This window comes from Anolis sagrei, chromosome 4 (genome assembly GCF_037176765.1).
Source record: "Anolis sagrei isolate rAnoSag1 chromosome 4, rAnoSag1.mat, whole genome shotgun sequence".
Taxonomy (NCBI): domain Eukaryota; kingdom Metazoa; phylum Chordata; class Lepidosauria; order Squamata; family Dactyloidae; genus Anolis; species Anolis sagrei.
Window position 1 is genome coordinate 161,635,683 of NC_090024.1, and position 13,898 is coordinate 161,649,580.

General features: G+C 38.8%; 1 protein-coding gene across 1 annotated transcript in view; it reads right to left on the minus strand.

Moving 5' to 3' along the window:
- TNNI3K (TNNI3 interacting kinase) overlaps positions 1 to 13,898 on the minus strand; it is a 220,431-nt gene that overhangs the window by 156,135 nt on the left and 50,398 nt on the right. Inside the window, exons 6-7 of the mRNA XM_067467820.1 lie at positions 6,506 to 6,604; positions 3,979 to 4,117 (exon numbers count right to left, since the gene is read on the minus strand). Of these exons, the coding sequence (XP_067323921.1) occupies positions 3,979 to 4,117; positions 6,506 to 6,604 (238 nt within the window). The remainder of the gene's footprint in view (positions 1 to 3,978; positions 4,118 to 6,505; positions 6,605 to 13,898) is intronic.

Genomic DNA, 13,898 nt, shown 5'->3' on the forward strand with positions numbered 1-13,898 from the left:
AACAGTCTGTGAAGGCACAGTCAAGAAGAGTCCTTTTGTTTGTTTTTTCAGTTGAACTCACTTGTATAAAAACCAGGTGGCAAGGCTGCCTTGTGACAAGACCTTTTACAATTCCATACCAAGCGGAAGAAACAGAAGAAAAACCTTGACACTACCTTTCATTGTGCAAATGTTTAGCCGCGTTTGACAGTGTTTTGACCTTTCCGTTCTGCCTCAGTGGCCACCCGTCCTTTCCCTCTGCTTTTGTGACCTGAAAATCTGGCTCCAAATGGCTGACCAGTCAAAACATGTTAGACCAAATAGGTCAAAAGTATAGAGGCAGCAACATGGTTGCATTTCAGGGGGGTGCTTTCAAAACAGCTTGGGCTAATTGTAAATAATGAATTATTTTCCTTCTTTAATGCTCACAACTCTTTCCTTCAGTTGCCATGGAGATTGGAAGTTTCAAAATGTGCTACTTTGAGGGTAAGAAATGTTCAGCTTTCAGGTTTTCTGCATCTCTCTCTTTTTCTCCCTGCCTCCCCCTATCTCTTTCTTACTCACTTTTCCCAGATTTTAAAAAAAATCATCTATAACTGTGTCCTGGTTTCGTCTTCTTTAGGAATAAATTAACTAACTAACTGATAACAAGTCTTTTTTCCACCTCTTATGGTTGGTGAACATACCTTCTTTCCTCTCCACCCCCCGGTATTATAATTATATTGCTTCGGTGAACACACCAAGCCTTAAATATCAAGGGCTCTTGGTAGAAAAAATACTTACAAATCTGAGTCATGCTGCTCCTACAGTTTTTTTAATGAGGGAGTAGGAGGTATGAAATGCATTCATGACTCACAGAGACTATGTAAAATTTATGCTGGCTGGTAATACTGAGTAGGATAACTGTGTTTCAGCTTACATTCAGCTTGACACTAGCAGAATGATACTGTGAAAACAAGCAGTGTGAAGAATGAGGTCTAGAAGGCCAGTGTTTCTGAGCTGTGCATGAAGAATTGAGAAAGGATAAAAAACCAAGTGTCAAATGAATCAATACATTTAATACTGTGCGGGTGTTTACTAAAGAAGGCTGAAATTGCAGACTGGACTGGTACGTGAGTGAGCAAAATCCTCAAGGGGTGAAGTGCTTGAACAGAAATGCTGAATATCACACACACACACATACACATGCCATTCCTGGTACAGTTCCTGTGTTTTTAATAAGCAAGGAGAAGCAAAGATTCAACTGGTAACATTTTCTCGTTATAGCATTCACAGTCAAGGGGAGTTTTCATCTGCTGGATGTCTTTGGCTATGGAGATGTTCAAGGCATGAGGCTCAAGTCACAAAAAAGATGTAAGGCATAGCTCAGTGTGATGTTTGCTGCAAGAAATAACCTTTAATAGCAGTAGTTGCAGAGATCTGGGGCTTCTTCTTTGGAGACTTTTAAACAGAGGCAGAATGTGAATGGCCATCTGTCAGGGGTGCTTTGAATGCAATTTTCCTGCTTCTTGGCAGGGGGTTGGACTGGATGGCCCACAAGGTCTCTTCCAACTATGATTTTATGATTTTCATACTACACAGTTATAACACTGTGATTGTACTTTAATGAAAATGCCTGCATCCTATGGAATCCTAGGGTTTGGAGAAGCACTAGAACCCTTTGGCTGAGGAGTCTAAACATACTTCCTTCAACTACACATTCAAGAATCCCATAAGATGTTGTACTGGCAGTTAAAGTACAAATAAAGGTCTATAATTGTGTAGTGTGAAAGGGATCATAGAGTCATAGAATCACAGAGTTGGAAGAGATCTCATGGGCCATTCAGTCCAACCCCCTGCCAAGAAGCAGGACAATCACATTCAAAGCACCCCCAACAGATGGCCATCCAGCCTCTGTTTAAAAGCCTTCATAGAAGGAGCCTCCATCACCCTCTGGGGCAGAGAGTTCCACTGCTGAACAGCTCTCACAGTGAAGAAGTTCTTCCTAATGTTCATGTGGAATCTCTTTTCCTGTAGTTTGAAACTATTGCTCCGTGTTCTGTAGAGTTCTCCCTGAAATGACCTTGTTCCTTTTCATTGTTCTGTTTTGTGTCTAACGCATCTGTTGGGGGTGTCATTCTTTTTTCAGCTTTTTTCAGCAGATGGCACACAACTCTGCTACTCTTTTCCACAAACATCCAAGGAAGCCCCTCGGGTCCTGGACCAGTGCCTGGCCACTGTGATGGGCTGGATGAGGGCTAACAGGTTGAAATTGAATCCTGACAGGACAGGTCCTCCAGGTCAGTCACTCGGCTGAACAGGGTATAGGGTGGCAATCTGTGTTTGACGGGGTTACACTCCCCCTGAAGACACAGGTCCGCAGTCTGGGGGTCCTCCTGGATTCAGCGCTGACGCTTGATGCACAGGTGTCAGCAGTGGCCGGGAGGGCCTTTGCACAGTTAAGACTTCTGCGCCAGCTGCGACCGTACCTCAAGAAGTGTGATTTGACCATGGGGGTCCATGCCTTAGTTACCTCAAGATTAGACTTTGTAATGCACTCTACGTTGGGCTGCTCTTGAAGACGGTTCGGAAACTACAGCTGGTGCAAAGATTGGCAGCCAGATTGTTAACTGGAGAAATTTACAGAGTGGTCAACCCTCCTGTTTAAACAGCTCCACTGGCTGCTGATAAGTTACGGGTCCCAATACAAGGTGCAGGTTATCACCTATAAAGCTCTAAACGGTTCAGGACCTGCCTATCTGCATGACTGCCTCCTCCCTTATGAGCCCACACAGTCCTTAAGATCTTCCGGGAATGCCCTGCTTTCGCTCCCGTCCCTGTCTCAGGCACGGTTGATAGGGACGAGAGAGAGGGCATTCTCGGTGGTGACCCCCCCGTCTCTGGAATTCCCTCCCCAGGGAAATTAGGCTGGCACCCTCCCTAGCCACATTCTGTAAGGAATTAAAGACGTGGATGTTTCGTCGTGCTTTCGATTGACGACTCCTATGACAAATGGCCTGTATTATGACTTGACTTGTCATTCAATCTGATGTACTGTATTATATTAATTGATCCTGTTAATTTTCTCTGTTTCCATGATTTTTCCTATGACATTATACATTGTCATCTACCTTACTAAACCACTTTATCCTTTAACTAGTTCACATAATGGTTTTCCTCCCCCCTCCAAAATTAGTCTGCTTTTATTGTTGTTGCTAGCTATTTTTGATATGTTGTTTTATGCCATTTTATGCTGTTTTAATTGTTATTGTTTATTTTAATTGTATCCTGCCTGGGCTTGGGCCCCATGTAAGCCACCTGAGTCCCTTCGGGGAGATGGAGGCGAGGTAGAAAAATAAAGTTCTTCTTCTTCTTTCCATGAATTCTTGCTATTGCCACCTTCCACTCTTTTGTTGCCAAAAATGGGACTATAACAAAGCTCAACTGTGAAACATATAGTTTACTTGTAGAAAGCTCTGTATTTGCTCAGGTGAGATTTTAATAGCATCTAAAAGAATCCCCTTTAGCTGTGATTTATCTCTTAATTTTCAGGTAGGAAAATATGTTCTCCCTATGTCTGTGTTTGCCTTTGAATAGCAAGTGGTGAACAACTTTGATATCACCAGGGAGCATGTCTAGGTCTAATGTTTTAGCTGTGAGAAACCTTCATCCTGGAATGATCCTGAAAGGGCAACCATATTTTTGGGGATGACATGTGATGATGAAAGGCCACAGAGCTGCGGCTTTCTTAAGATATTAAAGGTGAATTTAAAATGCTGGTGAGAAATGTTTGATACAAGGAAAGAAAACCATACCTCTTGTTGGCCATGAGGTATTTGATGTCATATAAAAATAATAATGTTGTCATCGTAGGAAACTTATCTTGTTGAGCATTGATAGGATTGGGGCAGGGATACTTGAGAAATATATATATAAAAAAGTATATCAGCATGCACAAATGAGGTCTCTGAGGTACACACACAGATTTATAATATATACTGTACATTTCAAAAGCCTTACCATCTGCCTTGCTGCCCTCCTCCATCAAAAGCTTTGCGATATTGAGAAATCCTTTGGCTGAAGCTAGGTGAAGGGGTCTGTCTCCAACTTCTCCACTCACATTCACATCAGCACCAAATTTAAGTAGGAGTCGTGTTACCTATCAATATTTTATGGATCAGAATTTGTAAGCAAGCCTTACATTTCTGATGAAATCAGAGGACAGTGTATATATATAAAATGTGCGCTTTCATATTCATCAATTTTCTTTCCCTCATCATCAGATGTACATTACATTTACCCATTCCCATGAAAATTAAGGTTATTGCAGTCTCAAATTATAATTAAGTTGTATGTTGACAGAATATTTTGTCAGCTCAGCAGCTAATTCCTTTTCAAAAAATGACACAGACAGAAGCCTATTAGTTTAACTGACCTAAGTAGCAAAATACAGTAAAATGCTCATAAATTATATCCAAGCTACAGTTTCTTTTCTGAAAGTTGGAACTCTTATCATAAAAGCACCACATGCATTTTAGCATAATTTTAGAGAACTGTGACTTTGTCTTCAAAGGCAATTTCTACCAAAATAAAATAAACCAGTCTCTCAGTCCTACATATGAAGGTCTTTTTAATGTAAGTGGATGAGGTGATTATATCTATGAAACATCCCATAAAAGCAAACATTGTGTGTGCCAGTACAGTAACTGAATGTGTCATTATATTCTTTTCAGCTGCCCGTGTTTATGCACTCAGGTCTCAAAACCACTTTTGGAAACCACACTCTGTTTTCACCTAAGTATTATCTCAGTGGCACAGAAAACATATACTGTCTAAAAGTCATGCTTGAATAAAGTCAAATGACAAGAGCCCAAGAATAAGAATCATTGGGTACCCTGTTCAAAGGGAGAACATGGCAGATATGCAGCTACAACAGCAAGGACAAGGAAGAGCAACTATGTCTGACTAGCCTTAGTAGGAATGAGGCTGAACAGAAAAGATAGGTGGTTCAATGGAGTAAGAAGGTGACCCTGTTATCAAGAAATTGACCCCCCCCCCCATGATTAGGCACAAAAACAAACATTTATTTTTATTTCAAACCATTTTTGCAATGTTAAAAAGATTGCTCCTACTCAACTATGAAAAGTCAGACTAGTTATATCTCCCTTTTGTTTATGAAATCTGCCCTTATGAAATTGTATAAACTATGCCAAATGAAATTGACCTTTAAAATGTTACAAAAACTTCAGATCTATAAGATTACCTTGTTTAGTTTCATGCCTTGGAACAGGAATTGGGCAAAAGCCTGAAGAGATATCTATTGTTTTCTGTGAATCAAAACTCCTTTCCATTGACAAATCCTTGCCCAATTGGGTCTAAGAAACCTGATTGGGTGCACATTGAAGTCATGTGTGAAACTGGCCTTAGTCCACACTGTCATATATTCCAGTTCAAAGCAGATAATGTGGGATTATTCAGCTGTGTGGAAGGGGCCATAGTCTCTCAGTTTTATCTTGGAACTCATCAGAGTTGTTTTGTCCTACAAAGACATGCCACATTTTCTTCTTTAAGACTGAATGTGACAGACCTTTATGGTCTAACTACAAATAAACAATGGAAAAGAGGAGATGTTTTAAGAGATAAGCTGATATCTAAAGGTGGGTCCCAGTACCCACTAAGGCAGCAGAGGAAATCCTGGTGCACATCTAATGAATCATGCATAACAATTTTGAGGCAGCACAATGGCTTAGAAAAGCCTTGTGACTTAAATACCAAGAATACTCCCTTATAGATATATATTTCATGCCAATTTCCCCCCCCCCCCCATCTTTTAAAAATAATGTCCAACAGATCTGTATTAGAATAGCAGTAGATTCAAATGACCCTTTTGTGCATGGCTAGTGTGTAAGTTACTCAGTCTGGGTGAGTAAAAAAAAATCACATGTTCACATAATGAGCTTGTTCATAATTCTCCCTTGTTTCTCAAAGAATTAAGATGATGAACTGAAGGCACACATGTACAGGCATGCTCATAATTAATATAGCATCAAGCAATAGTGGTTAAATAGGATACATGTCACAGATATTTTCCTTCATTTCACTTGCAAAGCACAATGCTTTTCAATAAATGGTGGTCACGTATCTAGTTGTGGGTTGAGTGATATGTTACTGCATGAAATATATTTGAGCTAGTAAATGGTGTATTTTCATGTTAATTTATATCGCGTGATCTCTCTATTTGTTTGATGACATAACTCTTGATAAGAATCAGAAATGTGAATTGCTCTCACTGAAAAGTATTATATTTGAGTTGGACTGTTGGTGATCCCAGGAATTTTAACCTGATTAATCTCTATTGTCCCATTCAGTGCCAGAGACCATCTCATCAAAATGGCATTGTATGTGAACTGATTCTTGGTTTCTATTGGCTTTTTCATATGTGGACAAGGTCATGGATATCCTTCCCTCTCCAGTTTCAGTAGCAAAGGGTGCTAAATATTACATGTACAGTACAATTATCTATAACAAATCAGGGGCTTTGGCATACCTGTTCATGGCCATAATAGGCTGCAATATGTAAAGGAGTGAAGAAAACAGCATCTTGAACATTGACATATGCCCCATGTTGTAAAAGTATATCAACAGCCTAGAGGAAAAAGGAAAAAAGAAACACCGAACATTAGACTAATTTTGTACATTGTATTGTTGCCATATTACATGTGTAATGCAAAGAAAACATAATGGGGCACCGAGTACATACTGCATGTCATTACAATGTCCTATAAATATAGTTGGAAATACATTATCTGGCAAAAAAACCTAATTTTTGAAAGCAAAAAGCTCTGAATGGATTGGCCACGAATAGATCAGAATAACCATTATTTTTCTTTGAAGCTCAAGTACAAACAAGAGCAAATGCACATTCTTGCAAAAAGAATAAAATATATTTTAATTAAAATGTATGCAGCTAAATTGCAAAACATAATTCCTTCTAAGTACAAGAGCACTTCTGTGTTTTGGAGGATGAGGGACCTTCCATTTAAATAAATAATCTTAAGTGGTTCATTTCTAACTGCCACTCTCATATTCACCGAGAAGGTCAACGTTCAGTCAAAACAGCTCTAAACTATGCATCATTTGGTTGCTAAACAATGATCAAAATTTGAGGCTTAAAGAAGACAGTTCTGGAATATTTATTGAAGATTAGTATAGTCCTGTCTCTGAAAGATGAAGAGCATTTCATATCCACCAATTACCAATGCAATCCCTAAAGCATGACTTGTATATGACTCCATAAATCACAAAACAACTCAGGTGTTGGCAGTGAATTGTACCTCAAATGTCAGATAATTTGGGCTGTAGAACCTTATGAACTGGCACAGGGCCTATATTCCAGAGTTGGATTTTATGGATTCACATTGGCTTGCCAGATTAAAATCTGGAGATGGCTCTTATTCTTTTAATGGTTTAGTAGAAGAGGGAATTTCAGCAGGTGTTTCTTGTCATGCAGATAACAAACAGCACCTGTTGAAATTCCCCCTTCTACACAACAATTAAAGGGGCAGGAACCCTCTTCAGTTTTCAATTTGGCAACCTGAAAATTCTTATGCCCATACAGCTGAAGTTGTTTTCATTATAAAGCAACTAGAGTTCAAATACATCAATCTCTTTTTGAGTTATTCTTCTCCCAATGCTTCTATATGCTGGAGATGGCAAGGCTAGCCAATTTTAATAGCCCTTCACACCCCGTCCCATCCTTGATATTTCATTTTGGAACCTAAGCAGTGTCAGACCTGATTAGTACTTGCACAAAATGCTAGATAATACCAGCAATTTTCATATAAGAAAAAGGAAAGACTTCTGCCTGGAACCTTAGAGAAGTGCTGCTGTTGACAGTATTGGATTACATGAACCAATGATCTGACTCAACAGAAGACAGCTTCTTTTGTCCTTATCCAAGAAGCAATTGGGAGTACTTCATTCTCTCCAACTCTTGCCTCATCTTCAGTTTGCTCTGAAAACAGCCTCAGCACAATTTGTAAACTTTAAACTGTGTGGATTATTTCAAAGTTTGAAATTCATTCAGATCCTGATGAATGACAAGGCTTCGTTAGGCCTAATCTAACTATACTGTACTGTGGACATAGCAGGTATAGCTCTGCAGCAAGGATTCAGTCTGAAAGGGATGAGGTACACGATCCTGAATTTTATTTGGGTCTAAGACAGTTGACCCAAGTAATGGGATGGGAGTCCAGATTGCCCAGAGTTGTTGTGAAAGTAGGATTAAGTACAACATCTGGTTATTAAGATTTGGTCAATACAGGTTAAGCACTCTTTTACCTGGAATACTCCAAAATTGTCCACACGAGTAAACTGAGTCAGTGCTATTTTTGTATACAATGTATACAAAATTTGTTTCATACACAAAAATAATAAAATTACTTTCAGGCTATGCGTGTATAACATGTATATTGAACATAAACAAATTTCATGATTTGGATTCCATCTTCAAGATACTTCATTACATTTGTATATGGAAATATAGGTAGTCCAACACTACCCCCCCCCCCCCCCCCATCTAAAATCCAAAATACTTCTGATCCCAAGCTTTTTAACAAAGGGTTATTATACTTGATTGATATCTGGCTGCCTCTCAACCACCACTTCCAAACTAACTTCCTTAAATGTTCATTTCATATGATAAATACCAACCCTATGATTCATTGTATCCCTAGAATCCAGAGAAGAGATGGATCTTGCAGCACCTTTGGGACATTTTGTAGATTTAAGCCTACTTCATCAGATGGACAGAGTTAAATGTATAGGAACAGACCTTTATCGTGATGAATGAGCTCCTTGCAGATGTGAATACAAAAGCAAGACATGTGAGTATGTTGATGAGATGACAGGTTCAGTTTTAACAATGGTGTTGAGAGACAAAAGCAGGAGGGAGGATATTGTGTAAAATCAAGATGAGTAGATTACCATATGAATGGTAGAGGGAGTGACTGGTACTTAGTGCAATGCTGGCTGTGAACCAGAAAAGAGATGTGATAAATTGATAAAGAGAGCCCTCTTGAGGCTGGGGTGTTAACCCGTGTTCAATATGTTTAGTATTCCAGGAAATCATTGTCTCTAGCTGGATCTACACTGCCCTATATTTCAGATTATCTGCTTATCCCAGATTATCTGACAGTGTAGACTCATATAATCCACTTCAAAGCAGATAATCTGGGATCAGATCCTGAGATATAAGGCAGTGTAGAAACAACTGATAAAATTGGGCTTTGTTGAAGGCTTTCATGGCTGGAATCACTGGGTTGTTGTAGGTTTTTCGGGCTATATGGCCATGTTCTAGAAGTATTTTCTCCTGATGTTTCGCCTGCATCTATGGCAAGCATCCTAAAGACCTCACAACCTTCCTTATTCTGTATTTCAGAGTTTCTTAAACTCTGCTCCTCTGGGTGTTTTGGACTTTGGCTCCCAAAATTCCTAACAGCTGGTAAACTGGCTTGGATTTCTGGGAGCTAAAGTCCAAAACACCCAGAGGAGCTAAGTTTAAGAAACTCTGAAATACAGAATAAGGAAGTGAAAGTGCCTCTAATATTGTGGGTGATATGATTAAGTCCTCTGATGACATTTCCTAAGTGGTGTGTGGGTTTTCCATATATCTTTTTTTTTTCTATATTCACTTAATTTTGTCTTATGTGTGGGGGATAGAAAGACTGTATTTGGAGAAAGTTATGATCAGTATATTTGTGGAATTTGTTTCCAAAAGGTGCCAAATCCATTTTAACAACGTTTCTTTTTACAGAAATTGAGAAAATGTGCTGAGGAAATGCATTATTTTGCTATGAAATGCAATTTTCCAATCCCTGTACTGAAAAGATTTACTACATTTTGATCTGTCTGTACACAATATTCTACTCCTAGCCAAATATGTGCTGCCACTTATAACCCATTTTTTAATTTGGTACTTTTTGAGTACAAACTCCATATTTGGGGAATATTATAAATAGATGAGATCAGATAATATTTAGTAAAATATATGGATGGAATGGACACTTGCCTCTGTTTTGATTAGTAAATGATATAACCGCAGTCACTACTACTGTATGAATGTAGTTCAATTGTTACAGGTGGGAGAGAGAGGGAAGGAATGAATGAATGAGAAACAGAGGACAGCTATTCTTATTTATTTAATAAATGAAACAGCCTATACATGCTTGCTTCTATCCAAATACAACTTTATGAATTATTGGGTGTGCCCAATTTTGAATGAGTTGGAACACACATCTGTGAAAATAAATTACTATATTCTGTGAGTCAGTGTTTCCAAAAGAGAAGGTGCTTCAATACGCAGATGTGTCGATCCCCTTTTCTAACTCACATTAAGATATCTAGACATAGTCTTCTCCACCATGATGTAGTGAAGGCTAATCAATATTTCTTATAAGAATTAAGATTTAAATAGCAACATACAATAACATATATAATTTATATAGAAGTGCTGATATTTGTTATATAAATAGCCATGTTATGTGCAACCAGTCTGATTTTTATATTCTGTATGAACAACAACTAAAAGCATTGGATGTTCTAATAAGTATGAAAAGGATTAGTGTTTTATACGTGATACAGTGAACACTCTTGGCTAGTTTTTCCCTTATACTTGAGGATCCTTTGTATTGTAATGGTTAAAAGATACAATTTCTTTAAAACATCGATAGTTGCATACGATACCTTTAAAAATGGTGGGGCGAAGCCAATCTTCAAAATGAATGGGCTTTATGATGACCACTCACACAATCAAAGGTGTTTTCTTCAATGATCATAGGGGTTTGGTATGACTATGATTAAATCATATAGCAAACTTCTTATTTCAACAAGATTTAGTAATAAGAGGCATGAGCATTTGATGTCTTAAAGACTCCTAAAATGTTCAGAAACCCCAAAGCCTGGATGTTTATAGAATTTTCTTTTAATGACTTGGTCTACTTCCTCAGGATTGAAACTTCCTATAACTGCTCTATGTTCTTGTGTAATTTGAAATAGGCAAAAATGTGGTTGAGACATTACAATGTCCTCATAGCACAGTGAGAATATAGAACAGACTATCTATCTCTATCATCTATAATGTTTTCATACTGCCAATAAATACCCTCAGAGAGCTTTAAAACCATGTGATTGTTGTGGTGAATAAATATGCATCTTTAATTTCCAACCAATTTAATTTAATTTAATTTCCAACCAGTCTGCTATATGACTGTGTTGTGTTAAATGGGTTGCTTCATGGTTTTGTTTCAGATAGCTCAATTCATCTTAGAATTCAAAATACATAACAGAACCTCTTTCTTCTTTAACTGTGAAACAAAGGATAAGAGCCAGAGTCTAGCAGACCATACTGTTTGGGGAAAGCGTGGAGAAATGTTGAGATGAAAACTCTAAAAAAAACCTGAAATATTTCTTTACTCATTTTGCTCAATTAAATGTTGAGTCTAAAGGAGTGACATATTTAGCCTCTATGCACAAGTATATTCTGCAAAGTGTGGGCATATAGCTGAAATAAATGAATGGTCAGACATAGTATGTTGTAGTAGAGCCTGCAAGTAATGATGCTAACAGTAGTTTGGATACTAGAAGGGGAAAACGGGTTACTCAGGAGCAGGAGTCTGATGAGGAGCAACAAAGGAAGAGGATCTGGGATATATTTAATGCTCCTACAGATGAGGAATCATTCTTGGGCTTCTCTGGGGGCGATGGGTCAACAAGTGAGGAGGAGGAAGGAAACATCATGGATTGGTCTAAGGGAAGGAAAAGGACTACTCGGGAGCAGGAGTCTGATGAGGAGCAACAAGGGAAGAGGATCCGGGATATACTTAATGCGCCCACAGATGAGGAGTCATTCTTGGGTTTCTTGGGGGTGATGGGTCAGAGAGTGATGAAGATGAAGATGACACATTGGACTGGACTAAGGTAAAAGAGGTACAAGCTGTATGTGTGGAGCCAACGTCCAGTGATACATTTGTGGGGTTCTCTGGTAATGAGGATTGGCAATCGGGGAATATGGCTGAGTCTTGGGGGGACCTAAGTCTTGACAGAAGATGGAGAAGTTGGAGGGATGGGAGTAGGAGTTCACGTGTTGAATCAAGAACAGCTGCAAGAAATAATGACAGGGCGGAGGTCAGCTCATCTTCTGATGATGATGTGTAAGATATAAATAGGCTCTGTAATGGGGAATCTTTGCAGAAGGCAAGGTGTTGGTTTGTGCATTGGGTTTTTGTTGCTGCCTATTTCGTGTTGGCATTGGGTCCTGGATCTAAAGGTTACTGCTTCCATTCATGTGTGCTTTCGACTCGGATTGGATTCCTGTGAGTGCTGACTTCTCCCTTCCTTGACTTCGGACCAGTTTGACTACATGGACTTTGGAACTTTGCTACTTTGAATTCAGCTTGCTTCGACCTCGGTCTTCATTTGACTACGCTTTCTTCCTTGCGGCCCTGTGTTTGTTAACTGTTTGCTTGCTGTGCTATTTTGGGGGCCTCTCGGAGCGCTTTGTTATAATCCGGGTCTTTTCTCCGGATAATCTAGATTATTGCTTCAGTTATCTCTTTTGAACCAGGACTTGTTTCTGCTTTTGAGTTTGGCCAGAGACATTGAGTTAAGTGTCTCTGAGCCCTTTTTCTTTGTTTAATAAACTTTACTTTGGAACTAATTCTGAGTTTGGCCCTTTAAGGTGTCTGTGTTCCAACATAGTAAATATACTCAGGGCACCTTTCCATTTTGAACAGAATTTTTTTTTGTAAGTTATTTTTTCCACTGGAGTAGAATGTTCAATGGCCAACAAAATACACTAGATCTTGGAAGCCAAGCAAGATCAGCTCTGCTTAGTAATTAGATGTGAGACCAGGTGCTGTGGGTTATCTTTGTGTGAATACCAGGTGCTGTGGGTTATCTTTTAGAAGAAGAAATAAGCAAAACTGCTTCCAATAATTCCTTGCACAAGAAAACCCTATGAAATTAATGAGATCAAGATAAACTGACAGGTGACTTGGAGACATATTATATACATGCACACACACACACAGAATGTTTAGTCTTTTGCACTGTGATAAAAATATATCATGAGTCTACAAAGTTTACACATTTTCTGGAGGTTGCTACCTTTGCAACTGGTGATATTCTCTATCTAACAATACCTAGGATAACACTGAAGTCACTGCCAGTATTAGATTTCCCTCTCCAAATGCAGTCAATTTGGGAAACAGTTTCTTTGAGAAATGGATTTGACCAAACTGGGAATATGGTTGCAACAGTACACTTTTTGGAATGCAATAAGCCCTTGAGAAAAAATGAATTGGCCCTCAACATCCAATAGAGAATATTGATGTTTGAAATAACGTGAGAGTACAAGTATTACAGATACTTCACATTTCTTCAATCCAAGGCCTCTTAAGAAAATTGGCCTCAATATCTGGCTTTTCTGCAGCATCACAGTCTCAGAAGCCTGTAATTTCACTTTAAGTCACTGCGGCACACTGAATCATAAGGCAACTAGACACCAGACTTGTCCAGTGTGAGATAGAAGTCATAGTTCTCCTCAAGAGTAAGAGGTTCATTAAGAGGAAGTTGGTGCAAATGTTTATTGCTGACCATAGGTGGCATTGTAAATGACCACCTATAAAGACCTTCATGTTTGGTTTGGCCAGCATTAGTAGAGCCTTACTAGTTTGTGACCCAGTGCCTTGCCTCACTCCAAACATGTTTGAGTGCAAATGTATTGCATGCATTATGAAAAACGATGTGTTTAGATTATTTCTTTTGCCTTGGAAATTAACAGTTGTGTGTTTAAATGATTGGGAGAAAATTCAACTGAAACTGTTCCATGTTCCTGAGGAACCTAGGCCATGCTTACATGGCCATAATAAAGTGGACTTACC